Source organism: Oryza sativa, chromosome 2 (assembly GCF_034140825.1).
Source record: "Oryza sativa Japonica Group chromosome 2, ASM3414082v1".
In the NCBI taxonomy this organism is placed as follows: domain Eukaryota; kingdom Viridiplantae; phylum Streptophyta; class Magnoliopsida; order Poales; family Poaceae; genus Oryza; species Oryza sativa.
The window spans coordinates 14,433,193-14,456,377 of NC_089036.1; the positions used below are offsets into that span (position 1 = coordinate 14,433,193).

General features: G+C 42.0%; 1 protein-coding gene and 1 long non-coding RNA gene across 4 annotated transcripts; both read right to left on the minus strand.

The window, feature by feature from the left end:
* Nucleotides 1–1,901: 1,901 nt before the first annotated feature.
* LOC4329228 (vacuolar protein sorting-associated protein 45 homolog) lies at nt 1,902–11,474 on the minus strand. 2 transcript variants are annotated; one of them, XR_001543631.3, is made up of 13 exons: nt 11,187–11,474; nt 10,897–11,098; nt 9,576–9,655; nt 9,246–9,473; nt 8,270–8,395; nt 8,107–8,187; nt 7,878–8,019; nt 4,632–4,810; nt 3,740–3,895; nt 2,792–2,899; nt 2,594–2,715; nt 2,250–2,446; nt 1,902–2,124 (listed from the first exon to the last, which is right to left on the minus strand). XR_001543631.3 is itself a non-coding variant. In XM_015770934.3 (13 exons), the coding sequence occupies exons 1-13, from the start codon at nt 11,274–11,276 to the stop codon at nt 2,067–2,069; spliced, it is 1,704 nt and encodes a 567-aa protein (XP_015626420.1). In that variant the 5' UTR covers nt 11,277–11,474; the 3' UTR covers nt 1,902–2,066. The 2 variants fall into 2 exon arrangements, 1 of the variants encoding a protein (XP_015626420.1); XM_015770934.3 differs by having other exon boundaries at nt 2,250–2,381.
* A 3,173-nt stretch (nt 11,475–14,647) lies between these two features.
* Nucleotides 14,648–18,576, minus strand: LOC9272581 (uncharacterized). 2 transcript variants are annotated; one of them, XR_010739079.1, is made up of 4 exons: nt 17,713–18,576; nt 17,515–17,581; nt 17,222–17,330; nt 14,648–16,422 (listed from the first exon to the last, which is right to left on the minus strand). It is a non-coding gene; the product is annotated as an uncharacterized lncRNA (long non-coding RNA). The 2 variants fall into 2 exon arrangements; XR_001542788.3 differs by lacking the exons at nt 14,648–16,422; nt 17,222–17,330 and having other exon boundaries at nt 17,395–17,581.
* Nucleotides 18,577–23,185: the final 4,609 nt, after the last annotated feature.

The following is a 23,185-nucleotide window of genomic DNA, read 5'->3' on the forward strand; positions in this document are numbered from 1 at the left end:
CATGTTTTCCATCCATCTCCTTCCTTTTCCAATCGCCTCGATGAATAGATCGTTCGGCCAGCTAATTTCTTTGTACACTTGATGGGCTTCAAGTCTTGCATTCGATGTTTAGTTGATGCGTATACGGAATAATTGATTGATGTATTGGATTAGGATAATTGATGAGCCTATTATGAAATTTACCCATCCTTATTATACACGATACATGCATATACGATGGCATTGGCTATCGGATTTGCACCCTAGGTCACCATCGCCATCGGATCCACCGCCCCCGCCCCGAACCGACACCAGATATGCCGCCCCGCAGCCCGCAGCCCGCGACTGAACTCCACCTCCTGTGGCTTGACCCCCACCGCCCGAGCTATGTCTTCGGTACCGCTGCCTGCGACCCAAGCTCCACCGCCGCTAGCTGTTGGAGGAACTCTGCCCACGGCTCCCCTTGTTGCTACCGTCACCCCTTCCGTCGAACCGAGAGAGGGAGGAGAGGTTGAGGGAGTGGTGGAGAGGAGAGCTAGATCTGAGTACGAGGGAGAGGTAGGTGGGAGTTGTGAGAAAAAAAGGAAGGGTGTTGAGATAGTTTGTGCATTGCCTTCGACGATTTTCTTTTCTGGCTTAAACCCCGAATTTTTACGTGGAGTCTTAAAGAGCGTCACTCGTAAAAATACCTCTATTTTTACAAGTGGCGCTCTTGAAACCCCGTCAATAAGAATCTGTAAAAATCGGTTTTTACTGGCAGGGCTAGATGTTTAGGGTTTCATTTTAATTTTTTGAGCAAGGTTTTGTAGTCCGTCAGGAAAAACAAATCGTTTTGGTAGTAATGTCGTGGCTTCTGGTATGGAAGGGTTAAATATCTATCTCTTCCATATCCCTGTATATTCTTATATATTGAAACATACTCTCCCTGGTTTTAATACTCCCTCCCCGGTTTTAATATATGACATCGTTATATAAATTTATAACAAAATAAATGGAAATTACATATTTTTTAAATAAAACAAAAGGGTCGAATATATATAAAAAGCCAACGGTGTCATATATTAGGAGGGATTATCTACTTTAAAAATTCATACATTTTTTCAATCGTCACCGTACACACTTTCTATCTTGGTCATCTGTGCGTATTTTGTTTTCGTTATCTTTCACTTTTCACATAGCTGCCTTGCTCTGCTTTTATTGACAATGCACTCTCTTTCTCTCTTCCATCAACCTTTTTTCCCAGTGCAACGCAGGAGCATTATTGCTTGCTAGTTCAACTATTATGTTTGTCAATTATCCAAGTACCCTTTGAGGCCTCACTCGGTTGGGGTGTAAAAGGCCGAGAGACCAGCCTTTTTTCTTGGCCACTTCGGGGAAGCTCACCATCCAGCCACTGCGTCTTTCCCAACAAGAACATCCAGCCATCCAGGACCTCATCATCTTCTACTACCTTTTCTAGGTATGTCAAATTCCATCGACGATTCAAGATGGCACATGCATGCTATCAATTGGCAGCATTACGTGTACAATTTCACTCTTTTGATATTTGTCTGTTCGCTGATGAAATTTCAATTTTGAGCACTGTTTATACTTCTTTCGAAAGTTGGATTGTTCTAGCGTGTGCATGTGTGCACGGCTGAGTTCACCTGATACGTTGCTATATAAGTGAGGCAATTTTTTTTCACATCTAAAGACAGCTAAAATTTACCACATTAGCCACTATATATCTGGTCATAAGACTATTAGAGTAATAGATAATTAAGTTGGTTCTGGACAACAAAATGCTAAAATTTGACAAAATATCAACAAAATGCGCGACTTGAATGTTGATTCTCCCAGGACATTGAACTAAACTGCGTTAAATATTAATTTCACCCGGAGCGCCCTATATGCAGCAATAATTGCAAACCACAAAAAATGTGTTTTTAGGTGAACTGTGAACAATTTTATTCCGTATGGTGTGTTGCACTATGAATCTAAAGCTGTGCATTACAAAATTTACCACGAAGTTGATTCTCTATGCAAAAACACCACAAGTTTCAATTGTCAGACTGCCAAGTTTCAAGCTGTAGAAGCTAAGAGCCTGCTCATACTAGACTGCTCGATTTCGATATTCTCTGTGCCTCTCCTAAGTCATCAAGAAATCTGCAATTTGACGGTGAAACCAGATGTTAAAAATCAATTCAGAGTTATTGCACAATATCAAATCAGCAAAAACTGATGCAACATATCCCACTCTATGCAAATGGGAAGAATTGCAATGAATATACCTCTTTGAATTTAGAACCACTGAACCACCAAGAAAGAACCGAACTCCAGGATTTGCTGCATTGTAAAGGGCTACTGATCTTGCTTCCTCGTAAGTCGTCCCTCCAACAATGAACAGCACAACATCTTGAGGCCTGTGAGGAGAGTATCAATCAGCCAGTACTCCTAAAAATTACTCCACATTTAGAAGTAAACCATGCTGACAACAAAAGAATGTGGATCAGAATTCAGAAAATTGAACGGAAAATAAAATGTTACTTCAGGGTGGCAGGATTCAAGTCCATTCAGTAAAACAAAGTCTGATTAAAGAATTTAGTTTCACAATCGTGCATATCCTAGGACTAACCTGTTCTGCTGGAAATGATTGCCAACAAGCGGATAATCAGCATCTCGTAATCGTGCCTTTACAATTCCTTCCATGGTCTGAAAGAGAAGAGGCTGATGTTGGGTGTATACATTCTCAACGCCCTGCAACCAATAAGTGCATAAGAAATAAGCCACATTACATGTACCACAAGTGCGAAGGAAGACTTTTTTGTCTAACCTTGAGTCCACGAGCCATGTTGCGAGCAATATTTAATAGATCACGGTTCCCATATAAGTCACCTGTTCTCTTATCAACACCAGCCTGTTTGAGGAGGAATTGAACCAGCTGCATGCAAAATTAGAATAAGTCATCAGTCAAAAACCATCAGTACAATATGGCTAGGTATTTTGTCTCCGATAATAACAGGCAGCCACCTGAAGAGGCCCCTGTGTCCATTTTACACTAGCACGACAAGTTTAATTCACATAGTGTACCAAGTGGAAAGCCTGCTCAAAAACTTAGTAAAATATATTACCTATTTTGTTCAAAACTGGTAGCAAAATACTCCCTCGGTCAAAAAATATAAGAATTTCTGGAGTTAGCCACAGGTATTAAGGAAGTAGATAGAATTAAATTGGAAAAGGGTGATTGGTTGAGAAGAAGTGGGTGGAGAAATTAAATGAGATGGTTGTGATTGGTTCAGATGAGCTAGTAGGTGGAGAAGTTTATTATATTCTGGGACAAATTTTGAATGCTAGAAGTTGCTATATTTTGGGATGAAGGGAGTACTTAGTAACCAAAGAAAAAAATGATAACTAAACCTGGTTAAAAACACTAGGATTCCAAATAAATTGTAGTCTAATTTTTAAAATATTCAAGCCAAGGCAGTAGACTTATCAAACAGTGAATCAGTGCTCCCAGTACATCAAATGAAATCAAGGATGCTTTTTAGAAGACCTCATAGTTCACAACAAGGGAAGTCCATGATTTGCACAAAAGAGATAGTTACTATGTGCTGAAGGCACGTAACAGTGATGTCAAGACTGCAATTGTTTATGGTTCAAACTGTGAAAGCAAAAACCTTCCACTAAAAATAATTACAAAGAAGATGAACATCAAAACAACATATAAAATAGAAGAACGCTTAGATAAGAACATGATCTGTCACTAGTTAAAGGTTCATACCCCTGACTTGTATTTAGCAGAACGAGAAGCCAATTTATTGAAAAGCTGCATCAACTGAACCGGACTCTCCTTTTCATACCTCAAAGCATAGAGCAATACTAACCGTAAACGATCAATATCAGACACACTTTCATTGTTTAGCAAGGAAGTGACAGCCTGCAGAAAATCAACAGGTGAACCAAAAACGTGGAACAGACCACTTATACATTTTACTAGCATCAAATCAGATGAGATAAACAATGAGAGGTGATGTAAGGACAGATGAAAAACTGTAAGGGGACGTGCTGCTTTGATTCATGCAGCTAATGGTGGCAAATAAAGCAAAGAAAGCTGCATAACTCTTAAGCTATGTAGAAAACAACACATTTTCCAATGCACACAGCCCATTCAATAAGATATTCAATCCAAAAGCATGAGTCAATTGAGTCTACATTTAATTAGACTCAAAGAGATTAACAGGCCTTTAGTTCAATCATGGATTGATCAGCTGTAATTTAAGTCTTTAGTCTTTTTCTTTCCACTCTTTTTGTCTTCCCTGTAAATACTTTATTCTTTTATAATATATACCGTGGGTGCCTCCCCCACTGTCTTTTGATAATAAAAAAAAAAGCATGAGTCAAGTTGTAAATATATTTTGGAAGATCATCCGTGCCACAGTTTTTTAGTGTGTATAAGCTAAAGAACTATGGTATAGGTGTAATTCCCATTTTGGAAATTGCACTGGCATAAATAAAGAACTTAAGTGAACTCTAGCAGCAGATAAATTTGATTGAAAATGAAAAACCTCGGGAGGGAATATCTTTGGTGGTGAGGATATTGAACATATATGATATTTTATAAGAACAATGTGTCCACGGCACCATGATATATTTCATGTTCATTATACCAATACCTCGAAAGCAGCTGCTTGTCCACTTGTACATGCTAACTCTTGCTCCGTCTGGGAAATTAGCATAATCTTCCTTTCCTCCACAATTCTGCTCATCTCACTGACCAAAGCAACATGCTTCGTTACATTTCCATGAGTCTTCCGATATTCAGGGTAGTTGCTCAGAAATTTTGACATATCACCTAAAACCATTAGTAAATCAGACTTTTAGAGATGAACACCACCATCAAACAAAAATGGCAGGCTGGTAACATAATATTTACTACAGGTACTTTGACCAAATTATCACAAAACTACATATTTAAGACGTCGTATCTCAAAACTACAGATTTAAGGCCAATCACAAAACTATAGATATAATATTAGAGTTATCACAAAACTAAATGTTGTAGTTTTGTATTTAACATGATGCAGAACATGTAGTTTTGTGATAATTTTATTACTAAATCTGTAGTTTGGTGATCTTCCATCTTAAATCCATAATTCTTTGGTAAGTTTGGTCCTAAATCTGTTGTTTTGTGACAGTTTCGTAAAGGTATATGTAGTTTTGTGAGAGTAAATTTCACCCTTTTATTTAACACCCCCCCCCACCGGCCCTTTAATTCCCCTCATTTTGGTCGCCATATTCATAGGTGATATGTTAACTCAATTAGCAATTGCCTTGTAGGATGTTCAAATCCAGTTATAATAGGTTAATGGTGTTTGAAACTCACCTGGATCCCCACCCAAAACACAACTTAGCTACAGTAGTCCAAACGACCCCAACCATTGACTGATTCTCAGGATCCAGACTAGACCAACCCATTTTCCACCTGAGCCCAAACTGAACCAGCCCATTTTCCTCCTATATGAGTTTAGAATCCACTTTCCCAGACCATTTCAGCTCACTCTAAATCCACCTTAAACACTCAGCCCATTTGGCCATTTGGCCCATTTGCCACCAATAACCTGATCTGTGACCATCGGCCATGGTCTCGCCACCACGTGCAAGACAACCAGATCCAGCCACTGCTGCTGAGGTGGAAAGGAGGACAAGAACTGTCTATGGCGATAGAGGGAAACCAGCAGCAGCAACGTCAACTGTGAGTGGCAGCTCTATATCGACTGGTCAAGGACGACAGCGAGCCCCTACCTGTTGGGGCACTGCCCAAGGATGTCGGTGGAATTTGGAACCAAATCGTGTTGGCAGTGTCTAATGAGTATGAGTTAGGAAGCCAAGCCAACAGGGCCACCAATGGTGAAGGCACAGGTGGATAAGACAGCAACAGCGGTGCATTGGGCCCAGAAGTGCCGGCAGGCGGGCTCCAGTGGTCGACATAGATGGAGAAGAAGTGGATTTGGAGTTCTCCCTCCCTCTCCCTCTAAGCTGTCTAGGGGCACAAAATCAGCGATGGAGGCCCGTAACCACAAGTGATACTGATAACTCAGGACAACAAAATCCCCAGGAGGATGGCAGCAAGGTCCAGGAGTCTGATCAAGGCTGCCAACCTGAAACCACATGTCCCCATGGATTTATGAAACTGTATTGGGCCTGAAAATTAGCGACCAAGACAAAACCACTACCAAACAATTTCCAGCTTCACCCAAACCACCCCAGCAAAAATTTAAAATTGACGCATAAACCCATTCCTACCCAAACCATTAGCAGGCCTACTCATGAATGCTTCTTCCTAGGACCAGCTTGCAAGCATCGTCAGCAACCCATTCAACACTTCAATCCAAGTGCACACAGCCCAATCACGGTCATCAGCTTGCCATGACAACAATGCACATGCATTAAAATCAATTAAATATCACGGAACCCTAGGTATTAATTATGGTTCATGTTGCACAAAACCACATAGGTTTTGGTATGTGGTACATAGATTTTATACAACCTTAACCATAATACCTGGGATTTTGTGAAATTTACTTTTTAAAATCTAAATTGGTGAAAGACATAAAATACAAAAATAGGAAAGAACACATAAAGGTCAATACTCACTCAGGGACAGTGGTGGATCCAGAAATTTTTATGAGCCTGGGCAAGCCTAACAACAAATATAGTCCACACAATTCTATTCAAATCCATATATCATTTTGTAAGAATTTGCTTTGCTAGTTTGCGCTAAGCACGTTAATTAAGTATGTAAACTATATATATTGCTGCTGCTTCAGTTCATACGGTGACTAAGAAAGACGATTAGCAAGGAAATTAGGTGTAATCTACTGGGGAATGGCTACGTGCAGCCGGCGGAGCCCAGGCAACTGGCCCTGGCTCCGCCACTGCTCAGAGATATGTACTTATACTGCATGTGCAGCCCATTAGGGACAAAAGAGCAATCAGCCTCCCTAGGGCTAGTGGTACTCCACCGTAAACAGTACACACGAGGCTACTGTTCACGCGTGGTACTGTACATGGCACAGGCAGGTGTTTAAACTAGATAGGATGAGATTTACTTAGCTATTTCCTTAATCTCAGTGATATGTTTCTTAAGAGTCAAGTCATCACTCATCCCATGAGGATGGGATAGTATCTTAAGCAAGAAATGAACTCCATGTTCTATTGAACTTATTCACCAGATTACTGAAGTGGGTTATTTGCTCCATGCTTCGAAAAATACGTTCTCAAAAAAAAAAAAAACTTTCTTCTATTTCATCGCTTGGACCACTTGTTTTGAGCTATTTGTTAAGTTTATTTCTTATTATATTTAATGTATCCCTATAATTAAATCGATAATCTGCTGCAATAATCTATATCAAACGGAGCCACTAGGCTTTAGACTCTTCCTCTTCTTCCCTGCCCTTGTGGCACGGCAGCCTCAACGGCACCATTGCGCTACTTGGGTCCAACGACACCTCGAATAGGTCTAAAGGCCCTTACCCCAACTATGCACATCACATATACACAAAAATATACAGAACCAAAACCTAACATGATAAGAAATGGAATTTTAGCAGCATTGGCAAGAGAAACAAAATTAGCTGAAGTGGTCCAAAATAAACATATGTAAGTATGTATTACGAATGCTAGTGAAAAGTAAAAATTGGAAGCATGAGGTTGCCAAATGTAACAATATAAAGAAGGGTGGCTAGCTTAAACATTACTTTCAGGGGGATTCACTTATTCTCCATTGTATGTGTGACTCACATGAGTCCTGGGACTACATGTCAGTGACAGCAAAGGCAAATCTGCACTGCCTACTTTCCAGTGACATAATTGTTTTTTCCTTTCTTTCGTAGGAAACAAGAAAGGCAAAAGTTTCTTACTTATGCTCTGAATATTCTGGCTGGTCTTCGAAAGATGTTGAAAGTCATCTACCATTCTTTTGATATTCATACCAAGATCACCAAAATTCTCGAACATGTTAGCCCTAAAAAATTCATCCTGAACTGATGATAGAACCACCTCCTGTGTAAGTATGTTTCAGATGGATCAACATTCAAAAAAAGATGCATGTTATCACAATATGAACATAAATTCAACATTTTGATAGACCTTCTGGTCTTTAGGGACATTAGGATATTCCCTTAGATCAACTTTATTGTTCTCAATTCCAATAAGTTCATGAACCATTGCCTGTGTATGCAAAATTGCAAGAAAGTTAACACAGGTACAACTGAAATATGAAAAATAACGGTGTTTATTTCCTTTATGATACCTGATATGTCCATTGGTTAAGTAACGGGGTAACAGGATCATCCCTTCTGTCAATCACCAGCAACAAGGAAGAGTTCTCAGTTCGTCTAAAATCAAACAAGCCACTTTCCTGCTCATACATCAATCTCTGCAGGACCCAGAATGTAAGTGATTCAGGGCAAGTTCGATATTAGTGGCTATTTTGAATAGTTAGCAGTTTGACTGATAGAATATGATCCTTATTATTGGAACATTTTGGATAACTTATCTAATTAGGCATAATAAGTTGGTGTTATGCGCTTGGATAGTAGAAGTCTAGAAGAGTACCTGGGTAGGACATAAGAATTTGATAGTAAAATGAATGGGAACAGGAGGCAGGTAGAAGAGAGATTAGGCAGGAAGAATTGCTGACATGAGGGACAGGTAGAAGTATTTTGTAAAGACTGCATGATTTCCAAAGTGGGTGATGTACGTTCTTTATAGGAGAAGCTGGCCTAACAAATGATCTCTAAAGATAACTTTGTAACTACTACCTCCCAAAATATAAGGGATTTTGGCAACGCACCTGGACAAGCTTGTCCGCGTCCGTTGCCAAGATCCCTTATATTTCAAGACGGAGGTAGTAGAAGATAAGCCTAGCGACTGATGAAAATTCAATCAGGAGGCTGGAAGTGCTCCAGGATTGTGCCATAGAAAGCAGCTAAGAACAGCTAGTCATGAGATGAGAGATAGAAAGAGAAGATTGTGTTTAAATGCCAGGGAATAATTGACATTGTGTCAAGGGACATTGTACCTATTTTTTGAGTTAACACCAAAAAATATGCCGAAGTAACAAAACAGAAATGTTTAAGGTTTAGAGTGGCATTCCAAATATTTTTTTTAGTCTGGCATGCATACAATTCTCTCTAAAAATAAACACAATATAAAAAAGTTATCAGTATCAATTTATATGTTCATAGGATCCAAATAGACATATTTTACAGGGGCAATAGACTCACCGCAGTTTCTTGTGCAATCCTTTTTGCAACATCAGATGTCCTTTGGTATCTAATAACAGGACGGCGCTTGAGAGCCAGGAAGACAGAAGCAATGCCATCAACAGCCCGATCACAGAAACTCTGCATACCAGGAGGATCCACCACCATTGGAAGCATGTAGACGTGGTTATTGCGTATGTTCAGCGTGAAATGGTAAGGGTCGATGGCACAAAAATCAGCATAGAACTCCTGGAATAAGAGAGCAAAACATTAATATAAAAATCCCATCTCCTCACTCTACTCACAAAAAGTTCGTTGCAATAAGCATATAATACCATATATATCATATACCTGAACTTGCTGCACAACCTCCTGCTCATCGGAATCTGCGAGCACCTGAATCTGTGGAATCTTCAATACATTGGAGAAGACTGCAGACAATCAATCAACAAACAAATAAAAAAAAAACACTACACAAAACATTACATTTGCACACCATTAAACCCCAACATAGAATGAAACTAGAGATTATGAAATCCTAACACCTACACGCACATAACTTGGAGAATGACCACACAAAAGCATCTAAGATTCAATTAGCAGAGTTTCAACCAGCGAAGAGGAGGTGGTGGTCAAGTTGGGTTTGATCACGTAACAACTAGTCTGTCTACCAAATTGTCTGCACCTCTCAACCTAACTTAAGTCTTAAGAAACTCATACAAGAAATCAAGCAAGAGGGTGATTACGCACAGAAATGCAAGAAAGAAAAAAAAAGAGTGAAATACATGGCCGGTCCTTAAATTTGTAGGGTGGTGTCACTTAGGTCCGTGAACTTGAAAATTGCACGTTTAGATCCGTGAATTTGGTTTAATGTACCACTCCCGGTCCAATCATCCTTTGACCATGTTTGACCGCCAATGTGGCATGCCACGTATACAACACTTTTGTGCTTAGCCCCCTCCACATATACGTTCACACATAACTTGCCCTGACCAGTGCGTTTCAACCCAAATCCCCCAAAATATCCCTAAATCAGCTAGGGTTTCGACGGTGAGGTTAGCAGAAGGAGGCTGAGAGGTAGCAGTTGTGGCGGCCTCGGCGGTGAGATTAGCGGCAGGAGACAGCGCAGTGCAGCGGGGTTAGCGGTGGCACAGTGCGGTTGGATTAGCAGCGGGAGGTAGCTCAATGCGGCTTGCACGCTAGGTATCCCCATGGATTCTCCAAGCTTGTCCTTGTCTTGAAGTCGCCGGAAGAAGGTGTTGTTGATTAAGTGCCCGTTGTGCAAGGATAAGGTCATTTTGGAGCGCAGAGCAACGGCAATTGCTAATCGGGACCACATTTTCTGTACATGCAGGGAGAAGAATGAGAGGGAAGAACGATTTGAGGTTTTTTTTTGGGATTCTGGTGTCTATATAGCTACAAGGAGATATATGCGACATGTTGTGATGTGGAGGGGGCTGAGAGCAAAAGTGTTGCCTAAGTGGCATACCACGTTGGCGGTCAAACGTAGTCAAAAGATGTTTGGACCAGGGTGGTACATTAAACCAAGTTCACGGATCTAAACGTACAATTGTCAAGTTCATGAAACTAAGTGACACCACTCAAGGGACCAGCCATGTATTTCACTCAAAAAAAACATATAGGTACGGGTAAATGTAGGGGGATTACGCACAGAGGTGGTACTCGGCGAAACGCGGGGCGGCGAGATGCCGGCGGAGCTTCTGGACGTTATCGGAGGAGGGGCGGAGGAAGTAGACGGCCTTGAGGTGCGCCATGGACTCCCTGGAGCTGGAGGCGTTGTCGACCGTCTCCACGAGGAACACCTCCTTCCGGAGGAGATCTGACTGGCTGTACACCACGCTTACCATCCCCACCTGGAACGAACAGCACGGATCTGGTCAGGGGGTGATCGGATCCCATCCCCGCAGGGGAGAAGAGGCTAGGGTTCGAGGGAGCGCATACGGTATCGGGGTCGAGGACGAGGACCTTCATCCCGGGGATGTCGTGGAGCATGCGATCGATGTAGTCGCGGATGAGGGTGATCAGCGTCATCGCTGCGGTGCGGTGCGGCGCCTTGTGTTCTTCCGTCGGTTGGATGCGCTGAGGCTGGGGATCGCCGGCGGCGAGGTCTAGCCGGAGCCGGAACAGGTGGGAGGTGGCTGTTGAGATTGGAGGCGCTCAGTCGGAGACTCAGGACGAGAGACAACCAGAGCAGCAGCGATACCAGGCGAGGGAGAAAATTGCATATCTACCATCACAAAAGATTGGTTTCGCTATAATACCATCACTTAAGTGGACTTCGAAAAAATACCACACTCAATACAAATAACTTCGCTGGAATGCCCTTCTAGATAATATTGCCCCTAGCTCCTCTTCTTTCTCCTTCGTGCGCCGAAGAAGCTCGACGGCAACGACTGCACGTCGTGGGCACCACCGCACCAGCAATGAAAAAAATGGCAAAATCATCCAAGTTGTCACCGTCTCAATCAGCAGTGATGAATGCAAATTACATGGCATGAATCAATGGAAATTGATTCCAGCGAAAGAGGAATCAATCTCAGGGATGACAAAAAAATCAATTCAGCCGGATGATGCAAAACTTTTCCTCCGGTTACCTTCTATGATGCCCCAACGAGGAACGGCCGCCTACGCTTGTTGCTCGTTTTATTGCATACAGGAATCGCCACCGCCGCCACCTGATGCTCGTCGCGCTGACCAGCCGCTACCAGCGCCTTCGCCTATTGCTCGCGTCGAGCAACCGCCGGGGCCTACTACTCACATCATCATACTAAGGAACCATTGCTGCAGAAGCCTGGTGCTCGCGTCATCGCGTCAAGGATCCCCCGCCGCCGCCCGCGCACTCACATCACGCGCTAGCTCGTCGGAGCCACCACCAGTGCTCTGCTTTATTTGCGGATGGGAATGGTGTGGGGCTGCTTGCTTTATTTGGGGATGGGAATGGTGTGGATCTTGGGAGACAACAGTTGTACCACCTCCACGGCTCCACCTTGTTGCTCGCCATGGCGTGCGATCGTCGCCGGCGAGCTTTCTTGCGCTCGAAGGAGGAAGAAGAGGATCCAGGGACAATATCGTCTACGATGATATTTCAGCGAATCCGTCTTTGTTGAGTGTGGCATTTTTTTGAAGCCAACTTAAGTGATGGTATTCTAGCGAATCCAATCTTTTGCAATGGTAGATATGCAACTTTCTCGGGGGGAGGAGACTACCGATTGGGCACTGACTTCAGTCACAGCATGCGTACATAACCACTTTAAACTATTTTTTCTTTTAAATTATTTATCAAAATTATAATCTGATTGCACCATTAAATTCATTACAATTAAATTTTCAAAACAAGACCACACATGGATATATTCCGACGAAAACAATTTTTAGTTTATTATTAAATTATTTTTAAATGTTGCATGATGTTCCACCAAGTATATCGGAATTGTTTCATAAGTAGATCGAAAATGTTTCAATCGTTTAAATCGGGTGTTGTTTCACCTTATATAAAAATAATATTTCAGCAAATAGCGAAAGAATATTTTAGTTCACTGCAACATTTGATCCATACATAGTGAAATATTATAAGTACACTAGGTGAAACATTTTTGGTGAAAAAAAAATAAAACGAATTCACTTAATATAGGGTTTCCAAAATATGTGGATGATTTGTTGCAAAAGAATGTTTCGTTCACTGCAACATTAGATCTATACATAGTGAAACATTGTGAGTACACTAAGTGAAATATTTTTTGTGGAAAAAAAAATGAAACGAATTCCCTTAATAGAGGGTTCCAAAATATATGGGTGATTTGTTACAATGGAGTATGTGGTGGAGACACGTGGTAGGTAGACAGGGACACGTGGTGGGGCCCAATGGGAGAGACACGTGCGCGCTGGGGCAGCGACCGATCCTGTGCGCCGAGTGCCGGTAGACCGATCCGGGGCATTCTCCGATACTAGGGGCTGTTTTGGGAGCTTGAGAGGCTGTTTGGATAATGGACTAAAATTTTAGTCCCATGTTTGGACACTCATTAGAAGTATTAAATGTACACTAATAACAAAACTCATTCCATAACCTTGGACTACTTCGTGAGACGAATCTATTGAGCCTAATTAATCTATGATTAGTCTATGTAATGCTACAGTAAACATGTGCTAATTATGGATTAATTAGGCTTAAAAAATTTGTCTCGCGAATTAACTCTCATTTATGCAATTAGTTTTATTATTAGTCTACGTTTAATAATTCTAATTAGTGTCCAAACATCTGACGTGTAGTCCCTGGATCCAAACACCACCTAAGATTCTAAGAAATGGCTGGTTGAAAGCCAGCTTCTGTGAGTCTGGAAAAGCTGGGTCTAGTTCATTTTTTGGATTCTACAACTACAGCTTCTCAGAATCTATACCAAAAGCTGGACTGTTTGGGGGAGCTTCTGATTCTGGGAGAAGCTGCAGCAGCTAAAAACTCTCCCAAACAGGCTCTAGGAGTGAGATTGGAGGAGCGAAGGATCCAATATAAGAGCATCTCCTAACAGTCTCTCCAAACCTAACTCTCCAAATGTCTATTTGACCAACTCTCCATCTAATTTGGCAAGTCAAACTCTTAGTTACTCCAACAGCCTCTCCATCTATCATCTCTATTACAAGTATGACAAATAGGACCCATATTTTAGCCTCAACTAACCTTCTTCCATCCTGTTTTTTTTCCACCCATACTACATCTCCCTTCTCCCTCCCGTACTAGTGTCCCTTCCCCATGCCCTACCTCAGTGCGGGGACGATGACTTACATGCGGAGGCGGGGTGACGGACAGAAGCGGGGCAACGGGTGGAGGCGGCGCGACTGGCGGAGGCGAGGCGGCGGGGCGACGGGTGGCGGCTCAATAGAGAGGACTAAGGGAAAAATTAGTCTTTCCTCATCCCAACTAATATGTTTGGATCGCAAAGACAGGAGTGCTACGAATTGAAGAAAAACCAGTGGCCTGTGCTTCTGATCGAAGTAAGAAATTTGTTGTGCTATTTTTTGGTACCCGGTTTTTTCCTATGCTATAGATCGAATTTTCTCCCTAGACAAACCTTTTGTAGCCCCTCTCTTCACTTATTGTTATACTTATAAATCAAAATTTAATGAAATTGGCAATAGAAAAGAGGGTAGCGCACGAGATCTAAAATGAATGAGTAAAGGGACGGTCCACGCCTTCTTGACGATAAGTAATACCTTATTAATATTTCAGATATTGTATCCGTCAAGTGTTTTATTGATCTGACAATCTGATTATGGTTATGCCCTTAGGGAGTTCCCTACCCACCTTATATAGGTCGGGGGGCAGGGTTACGAGGAAGAAGACCCAATCGGACATGACTCGGATCCTCTATATATTTACATAATTGTATACTAGTAACACTTATGGAATATGCCTTGAGAAACACCGCAATATATATTCCAAAGTCTAGTATATTTACATAATATACGAATATGGCCCACATCCTATCTCCAGTCGGATAAGCTATCCATGTGGGTAAATGTTACCATAATCTCCACAATAGCCTCTGAGACTTTCATAGTCGAAAAGACAATCTTCTCCCGAACTTAAATCATCAAAAGCCGAGTGCTTCAATCATCTTAACAATGGTCTCCCGAGTGCTTTTACCAAATCATGAGGCTGTCAAGGGTTAAAAAAATTAAAAACAATAAGGAATATATACTTAGGTGCATCGACTAATAGGTGTAGCCCCCGACTATGTGATTAGTTGAAAAACTAAATATACAGTCAAAGAGTAAATTATTCAACCAGCCAAGTGGTTTTAATTCGCAACGGGAAAATTAAAATTACATACAACATGAGAATCAAAGGAGAGCGAAAATTCAGATTACGAACAAAGTTTTAGGCAGGTCGAGATATTGAGCACTGATCACCAAAACATACAATTAAATAGACCAACAACAATAATAAGTAACACAATCTTCCAAACCGCAAAATGGCATGAAACAAATTCAGCTAAAGTTTTGAAGAGGAGCGGCAGAAGCATCCAAACAACACCACTGTGATACAACTCGCTCATGTTTGCAGTTAGAAAAGATAATCCTCTGCAGTGTTATTATGTTCGTTCTCAAAACATGCATGCGCGTTCAGAGAAGTACAACACTTTCAGCTGCTAGCGAACAACCAAGGAAGACACTGAAGTGATGTATGGAGTACAGCTGTACAGGGCTACCTTTGATACGTTAGATTCTCTCTAAAGTTTGAAGTACAGTTCACGTCAATAGATATAACCCTCCAGCACTACAAGCAAATGACACTACAGCATCAAAGAAAAACATCCTACATGTAGACATGCTTGATGGTTCTCTGAGTCTCAGGATATGAATATTCCGAATTTCAGATCAAACTGTGTAGAAATTATTGGGACCTCATATTCTTTATCCATCTTTTTTTAATCGTGTGCAAATAATGTAAAAATAGCCAGGCTCATGCTCAAGGACTACTCTATCTACTCATAAAAGATGAATTCAATCGAGTCCTTGTAATCCAGAAATTCCTCCAACTGCTTCCCACTGCTTATCTGACGAAGAAAAATATGGGATCATGTTCAGGTTATCTGGCCTATCTAGGTGAATCCGTTTCACTACAAGATAATTTAGCTATCGCCACCAATTTATTACAACAAAAAATAATTCGTGGCGATATATTGTACTATCACAATGATATTTTTTCTGTGGCAAATAACTATACTTTGCTGCAACGATTTATGATCGTTGTTTTATTCAGTATTTTTGTTGTAATAGAAAATAAGTTATCACCACAAAAAAACATTACTATTGCAAAAAAAAACATGTTCTATCGCCACACATTTAATTTTTGTGGCAATTTGCATAGTACATGGTACTTTTCACTATTTTCTATTGCCATGATCAACAAATTCGTTGTAATAAAAAATTTATTATCTCATAATTTAACTTATTCTTTTCATATGGACACGGATTAGGACAAATTTTATATGAAATTTATAGTTCTCGATGAGATCTAAAACTTCAATTTTTCATTTGAAATATTTTAGATACTCAAATTCATGATTCAAATCTCGTTAGGCAGTCTCAAATAGAATTATATGCATTTTTAAATAAAATTGATGCGTAGGTGAGTTGGTCATGGAGAGCGCGCGTGAGGGAGAGATCTTTGGTTCGAATCCTGGCCATGACAAGATATCAAAAGAAAATAGTTAGGATGATAAATTAATATTGAAACATTTAATTTGGTATGTAGAACTAATGCCACACATGGAGTGGTGGCAATAGTTATTTATTGCAACGATGTGAAGTGTTGCAATATATATTTTTTGCCACATCCATTTTATGGCAATATCAAAATTTATTACAACTAAATAAAAATCATTGCAATAAACTATTACCACGCTATTTATTACCACGGCTAGCAACGATTTGAAGATTGTGGCAACATGTATCTATTGCCACAATTTTAACATTGATGCTATGATTTTTTTCGTGGCGATAAATTATTTTTCTAGTAGTGTTTGTAATAATGAAGAGGATTAAAACAAACCTTGCTAGATGATGCAATATATTGTAGCAGGCATAGAAGGCTATAACGGCGAATAAAAAAGGCTACAGAAGGAGATAATGCAATATAAATAGCTGGAAAGTAGCACCAAGAGATGATGAACTTCTGAAATTTTATTGCAAGCATTGGTAAAAAGTAGATGTGCAATTTATAAAGCAAAACATGGTATCTTACCCAAAATAATGAAAATTTCCCATACGACAGGCGTATCTTAGAAATTTAAGCAAAGTGCCCCACATATTACTATAATCCTTTCAGGAATATTTACCTTCAAACAGTACTCAAGATATTTCAGAGCCAGATCATGACATTATCATACTTGTTTGACAGGCGACAACAATGATATGTGATAGCTTGAATCTAGTATATTGAAAAAAAAATGCATGGTTATTGTCTGCAGGGCACATACCCTGGGAATATTACTGAGCAACTTCATTGGCAGTATTTTAATTCCAGATGGTGGCAACATTTTTAGTCCAGATCGATGGCTATTCTTTCCTGCATGCCACGCACATTAACTGTACCACATATTTCATCAATTATTCACCAATTATTGCCAATAACTAAACATAAGATTTCTGGTAAAGAATTGGGGACGACTTTGTATAAAAGATAGTTGTCCAGATAAGCGATTCAAATAGTGCCCTGTATGGAATTACATTGTGTTGGATTTTCATTTACCACAGCTGATGGTCCATTTACCTCCATTATGCAATGCAAGTCATCTCCCACAACCAAATTGCTAGGTGATTGAATATGTTTATAAAGGCTGAAATACACACAGTCGTAACTCTTAAGGAATATATGGAAGATGGAAAGGCAAAGTAATGATGCAAAATTGTAAAGAAAAAAGACATAAACAGACTTAAGTGAGCAAGCTGTTATCAGGCCTACGTGTACCTTGTGCAAACTCTCGATGGAGAGGGTGAGAGTTCAGAGATGTAATGCTGGTAGGCGGCGCCGGTGAGCAAAAGCACAGAGGCGCGATGGAGGATGACTCCGGCTACAGTGGATCTGAGAAGAGAGAGGCACAGTGATGGAGGCCGGGCTGGATGAGGCTGATGCCAGGTCGAGTAGCAGGGACTCATCGTCCCAATCCTTGCTTGGCCGCCACTTCCCCCTCGACATCCAGAGGGCCGCCAGGGAGGAGGGGCGCCCAAAGGAGAGGTCGCCGGGCTGGATGAGGCTGATGCCATGCCAAGGAGCAGGGACTCGTCGTCCCCCCAGGGCAATCCTTGCTCGGCCGCCACTGCCCCCCTCGACGTCCAGAGGGCTGCCGGGGAGGAGGGGTGCCCGAAGGAGAGACCGCCGGGAGGATGCGCCAGGGAGTAGGGAGGGAGCGCTGGGGAGGACACTCGGCGGCGGGGGCGGTGGTTGCGTGTGGGCAGAGGAGTAGGCGTCGGCGGATCTAGAGTGGACTCAGAGGCAGGGGCGTCAGCGGCGGTTGATGGGGAGGACCGGAGAAGGAGGAGGACGCGACGACAGTAGATAGGACGGCGCGATCGGTGTTGGGGGCGTGGAGGAGGGACTGACGATAACGGTGGTCGCCGCGGGATCGATGGATGCACGGAGAGAGGGGATCGTCGTGGCGAAGGACGACGCGACAGGAGATGGGGAGGAGGATGCGGAGGCGGTGGGGAGGGGGATGATGCGGCGGCGGTGGGGAGGAGGAGGACGCGGCTGCGGTGGGTGGTGAGGGTGGTTCGGCGGCGCGGGAGAGTGGGAGGAAGGGGATCGGGAGCGGTTTAGCGAGAAAGAAAACTCACAGCATCGGGCGAATGGGCGATGGATGATCCACGCCGTTGGATCTGGCGATTCGATGGTTGTGACTGCGCGTGTCTGTCTAGTGTCTCTGCTACGTCAGGAATCAAGACCACTACTATAGATTTTTTAAGTAGTAGAGATAATGGTATATGTGGTTTAAAATTTGAGTTAATAATACTCAAAATTTGGATACAAGTGACACTGTTTGCTATGCTCTCATTTGCAAAGAGGCCTTGTTTTCTTTTGAGAATATGCTATCTCTTTTCCTCCTGTGGTCACTAACTTTTTGTAGGAGTATGAGGATGTGTTTCCCAAGGACGTACCACCGGGGCTGCCACCGGTGCGTAGAATTGAGCATAAGATCGACTTGATTCAAGGAGCTTCACTACCCAACTGTGCGCCATACTGAACCAACTCTGAGGAAACAAAGGAGATTTAGCGTCAAGTTCAAGAATTGCTTGATAAATGGTACGTACGCGAGTCTCTTAGTCCATGTGTTATTTCAGTGATTTTGGTACCAAAGAAAGATGCATCATGGCGTTTGTATGTTGATTGTAGAGCTATTAATAACATTACCATTAGATATCGCCATCCTATTCCTAGGTCAGATGATATGCTTGATGAATTGATTGGCTCTACTGTTTTCTCTAAAGTTGATTTGCGTAGTGGTTACCACCAGATTCGTATGAAGTTGGGAGATGAATGGAAAACAACATTTAAAACAAAGTTTGGGTTATATGAGTGGTTAACGATGCATTTTGGTTTAACTAATGCACCTAGCACTTTCATGAGGTTGATGAATGAGGTTTTGCGTCCTTTCATTGGAAAATTTATGGTGGTCTATACTTTGATGATATTCTAATTTATAGCAAATCTTTAGATGACCATCTTGATCATTTACGTGATGTTTTTAATGCTTTGCATGATGCACGTTTGTTTGGTAACCTTGAGAAGTGCAGTTTTTGCACCAATCGAGTCTCGTTTCTTGGTTATGTTGTTACTCCACAGGGGATTGAGGTTGAGGCAATTCAGAGTTGGCCGACTCCTAAAACGGTCTCACAGGTGCGGAGCTTTCTAGGACTCGCAGGGTTTTATCACCATTTTGTGTGGGATTTCAGTACCATTGCTGCACCATTGAATGAGCTTACAAAGAAGAGAGTGCCTTTCACTTGGGGCACATCACAAGAGAACGCCTTCCACATGTTGAAAGATAAGTTGACGCATGCACCTCTCCTCCAACTTCCTGATTTTAATAAGACTTTTTGAACTTGAATGTGATGCTAGTGGGATTTGGATTGGGTGGTGTTTTGCTACAAGAAGGAAAACCTGTTGCATATTTTAGTGAAAAATTGAGTGGGTCTGTTCTGAATTATTCTACTTATGATAATGAATTGTATACTCTTGTGCAAACTTTGAAAACACAACAGCATTATTTGTGGCCCAAGGAATTTGCCATGCATTCTGATCATGAATCTTTGAAGCATATTTGTAGTCAAGGAAAACTGAACTGTAGACATGCTAAATGGGTTGAATTTATTGAATCTTTTCCTTTGTTATCAAGCACAAGAAAGGAAGGAAAATATCATTGCTGATGCATTGTCTAGTAGAGATATACTTTTTTTGACACAACTTGACTAAAAAATTTTTGGGCTAGAAACAGTTAAAGACCAATATATGCATGATGCTGATTTTAAAGATGTGTTGCTATATTGTAAGGATGGAAAGACAGGGACAAATTTGTCTTCAATGATGGGTTTGTTTTTAGAGCTAACAAGCTATGCATTCTAGCTAGCTCTGTTCGCTTATTGTTGTTGCAGGAAGCCCATGGAGGTGGTTTGATGGGGCATTTTGGTGCCAACAGGACGGAGGACATCCTTGCTGGTTATTTCTTTTGCCCTAAGATGAGAAAAAACGTGGAGAGATTCGTTGCTCGCTGCACTACATGTCAAAAAAGCTAAGTCACGTTTAAATCCACATGGTTTGTATATGCCTCTCCCTGTTCCTAGTGTTCATTGGGAAGATATTTCAATGGATTTTGTGTTGGGATTGCCTAGGACCAAGAGGGGGCGTGATAGCATTTTTGTGGTTGTGGATAGATTTTCTAAAATGGCACACTTCATACCATGTCATAAGACTAATGATGCTACCCATATTACATATTTGTTCTTTTGAGAAATTGTTCGCTTGCATCGTGTGCCAAACACAATTGTTTCTGATCGTGACACTAAATTTCATAGCCATTTTTGGAGAACTTTGTGGGCTAAATTGGGGACTAAGCTTTTGTTTTCTACTACTTGTCATCCCCAAACGATGCATATAAAGGTGTGTGAAGCATCTAGGCCCCCGGTGTTAATTTTGGTAATTAATGACAAGCGCTAATTGTGGACTAACCGTTCTTTTGAGCTATATCTTTAAGTTAGGTTCACATTATGTGTGCGCATGGATGTCTACCTATGGATTAAAATTGACGGCACAAAGCTAAAGGAAGAGAAGACAGTAAACTAGTGTTTTCTTTTCTAAATTGATCGAGGCGTTGGGCGATCAAAATTGTGCTAGTTTATTTATAGTTTTGCCGAACTATTAAGAGGGTTAATGACCTAGCAAAGAGATGATTTTAATTGCCACATTAGGTCATTATGCATTTAGACTTGTGCTCTCATTTCATCACACACACACACAAACTTTTATCTCACTGTTTTCGGCCTGACCAGGGCCGGTCTGACCGCGGCTCAAGTGCCAGTCTGACTGGCCAGGGCAGCCGGTCTGACCGCAGGGTCTAGGCCGGTCTGACCGCCACCTCAAGGCCGGTCTGACCGGCGGGTGCGGGCCGGTCTGACCGGCCGGCCATATGGCTAGGATGGTGCCGTCTCGGTGTGCCGATCCCGAGCCGCCAGAGCCGTATTCGGTTAGACCGAGCTGATGGTGGTCTGACTGAGCCGAGGCCGGTCTGATCGGCCACCCCATGTTGGTCTGACCGGCCACGGCTGTGGGGCCCAATGACAGCAACTAGCCGTTGTAGAGTAGCACGGTCTGACCGGCCACATACCTCCGGTCAGACCGGCAGAGCACTGAGTTGGGGGATTTCGCCCCCAACGGCGAGTATAAATACTCCCCCACCAGCAGCAAGGGGACTCTCTTGGCACCCAATTCAATTGCATACACCCCTTGCACCTCTCTCACACATCTTTGAGCTTAGTGTTCATCCATTATAGTGGTTGAGGTTGTTCTAGCCAAGTGTCAAGTGCATTTGCTTCCATTGTAGAGCTAGTGTGGCACTTGATTGATCATCTCCACGCCGGTTCATTGCTTGTTACTCTTGGAGGTTGCCGCCTCCTAGACGGCTTGTGGAGGAGTTACCCGGTGACCTCTCCGAGAAGATTGTGGAGGAGGCCCGGCGCTGGTTTGTGAGTGGTTTGGAGTTCACTACCTTCGGAGTGAAGGAAGAACTACCCCGAGTGATCGAGGCTTGGGTAGTCCTCTCCGTGGGCCGGCTCCGGCCTTGCCCACCCCTTGACGAAGGGGGTGTGCGGTGGCTTCGTGGTTGAGCGGTGGAGTTGGGCTCGCCTCAACGGGGAGTAGGAAACCGGCGAGTTTCCGAACCTCGGTGAAAAATCTCTTGTCTCATTGTCTCTTTTGATTGTCGGATTTACATTTGTGCAATTTACATTTCTAGAGACATACTTGAGATCATATCACCCTAGGATTGCTAAACATTGACATAGGAGTGTGATTTACTTTCCTAGTGATATACTTGAGCCACTTTCACCCTAGGATTGCAAAACATAACTTAGTTGCTTACTTAGTCGTGTCCCTCACCGAGCCTAGCAACTTAGGTTAGTTTTGATTAGGTGTCATTTAATTTTTAATCGCCTATTCACCCTCCTCTAGTCGACATCTCGATCCTACAGTCTGTGTTGAGAGTCCAATTCTTGTTATGAGTCCAATTATAACAAGTAGTAAACCGTTCATAACAAGTAGTAAACTCTTATGAGTCAAATTCTTGTATAGATAGAATTCTCCTCCTCTTTGGTCTAAGTTTCCTCCCAACTTTGGCGGTTTATTACCTACATTCAAATATACACCAACACTGTTGGAAAATGTCAGAATTAAACCCTACCACTACGTTGGATGTTTTATAATCTATGTTTTATGCATGTATTGGTGGTATAAAATTGGCATTTAACAGCCGCCAACACCTTCTTAGTAAGCTCATTCAATGGCGCAACAATGGTGCTGAAATCCTTCACAAAGCAATGGTAAGATCTAGCAAGGCCTAAAAAAACTTCGCACTTGTGTGATAGTTATTGGAACAGGGCATTCTTGTATGGCTTCCACCTTGGCTTGATCAACCTCAATCCCCTGCAAAGTGACAACATAGACAAGCAAAGAAACTCGATCTGTGCAAAAGGTGCACTTCTCAAGGTTACCAAATAAACGTGCATCACGAAGAGTATTAAAAACATCACGTAAATGATGAAGATGTTCACCCATAGACTTGTTGTAAATCAATAAATCATCAAAGTATACCACCACAAATTTCCCAATGAAAGCACGCAAAACCTCATTTGTTAATCTTATGAAAGTACTAGGTGCATTAGTTAACCCAAAA

Excerpts from the sequence above, each read along its gene's own strand:
- LOC4329228 (XM_015770934.3), bottom strand. The coding sequence starts at position 11,276 with ATGACGCTGATCACCCTCATCCGCGACTACATCGATCGCATGCTCCAC. Across the intron at positions 11,099-11,186 it reads TCGTCCTCGACCCCGATACC|GTGGGGATGGTAAGCGTGGT; the intron begins GTATGCGCTCCC and ends TGTTCGTTCCAG. Across the intron at positions 9,656-10,896 it reads TTTCGCCGAGTACCACCTCT|TCTTCTCCAATGTATTGAAG; the intron begins GTGCGTAATCCC and ends GATTGTCTGCAG.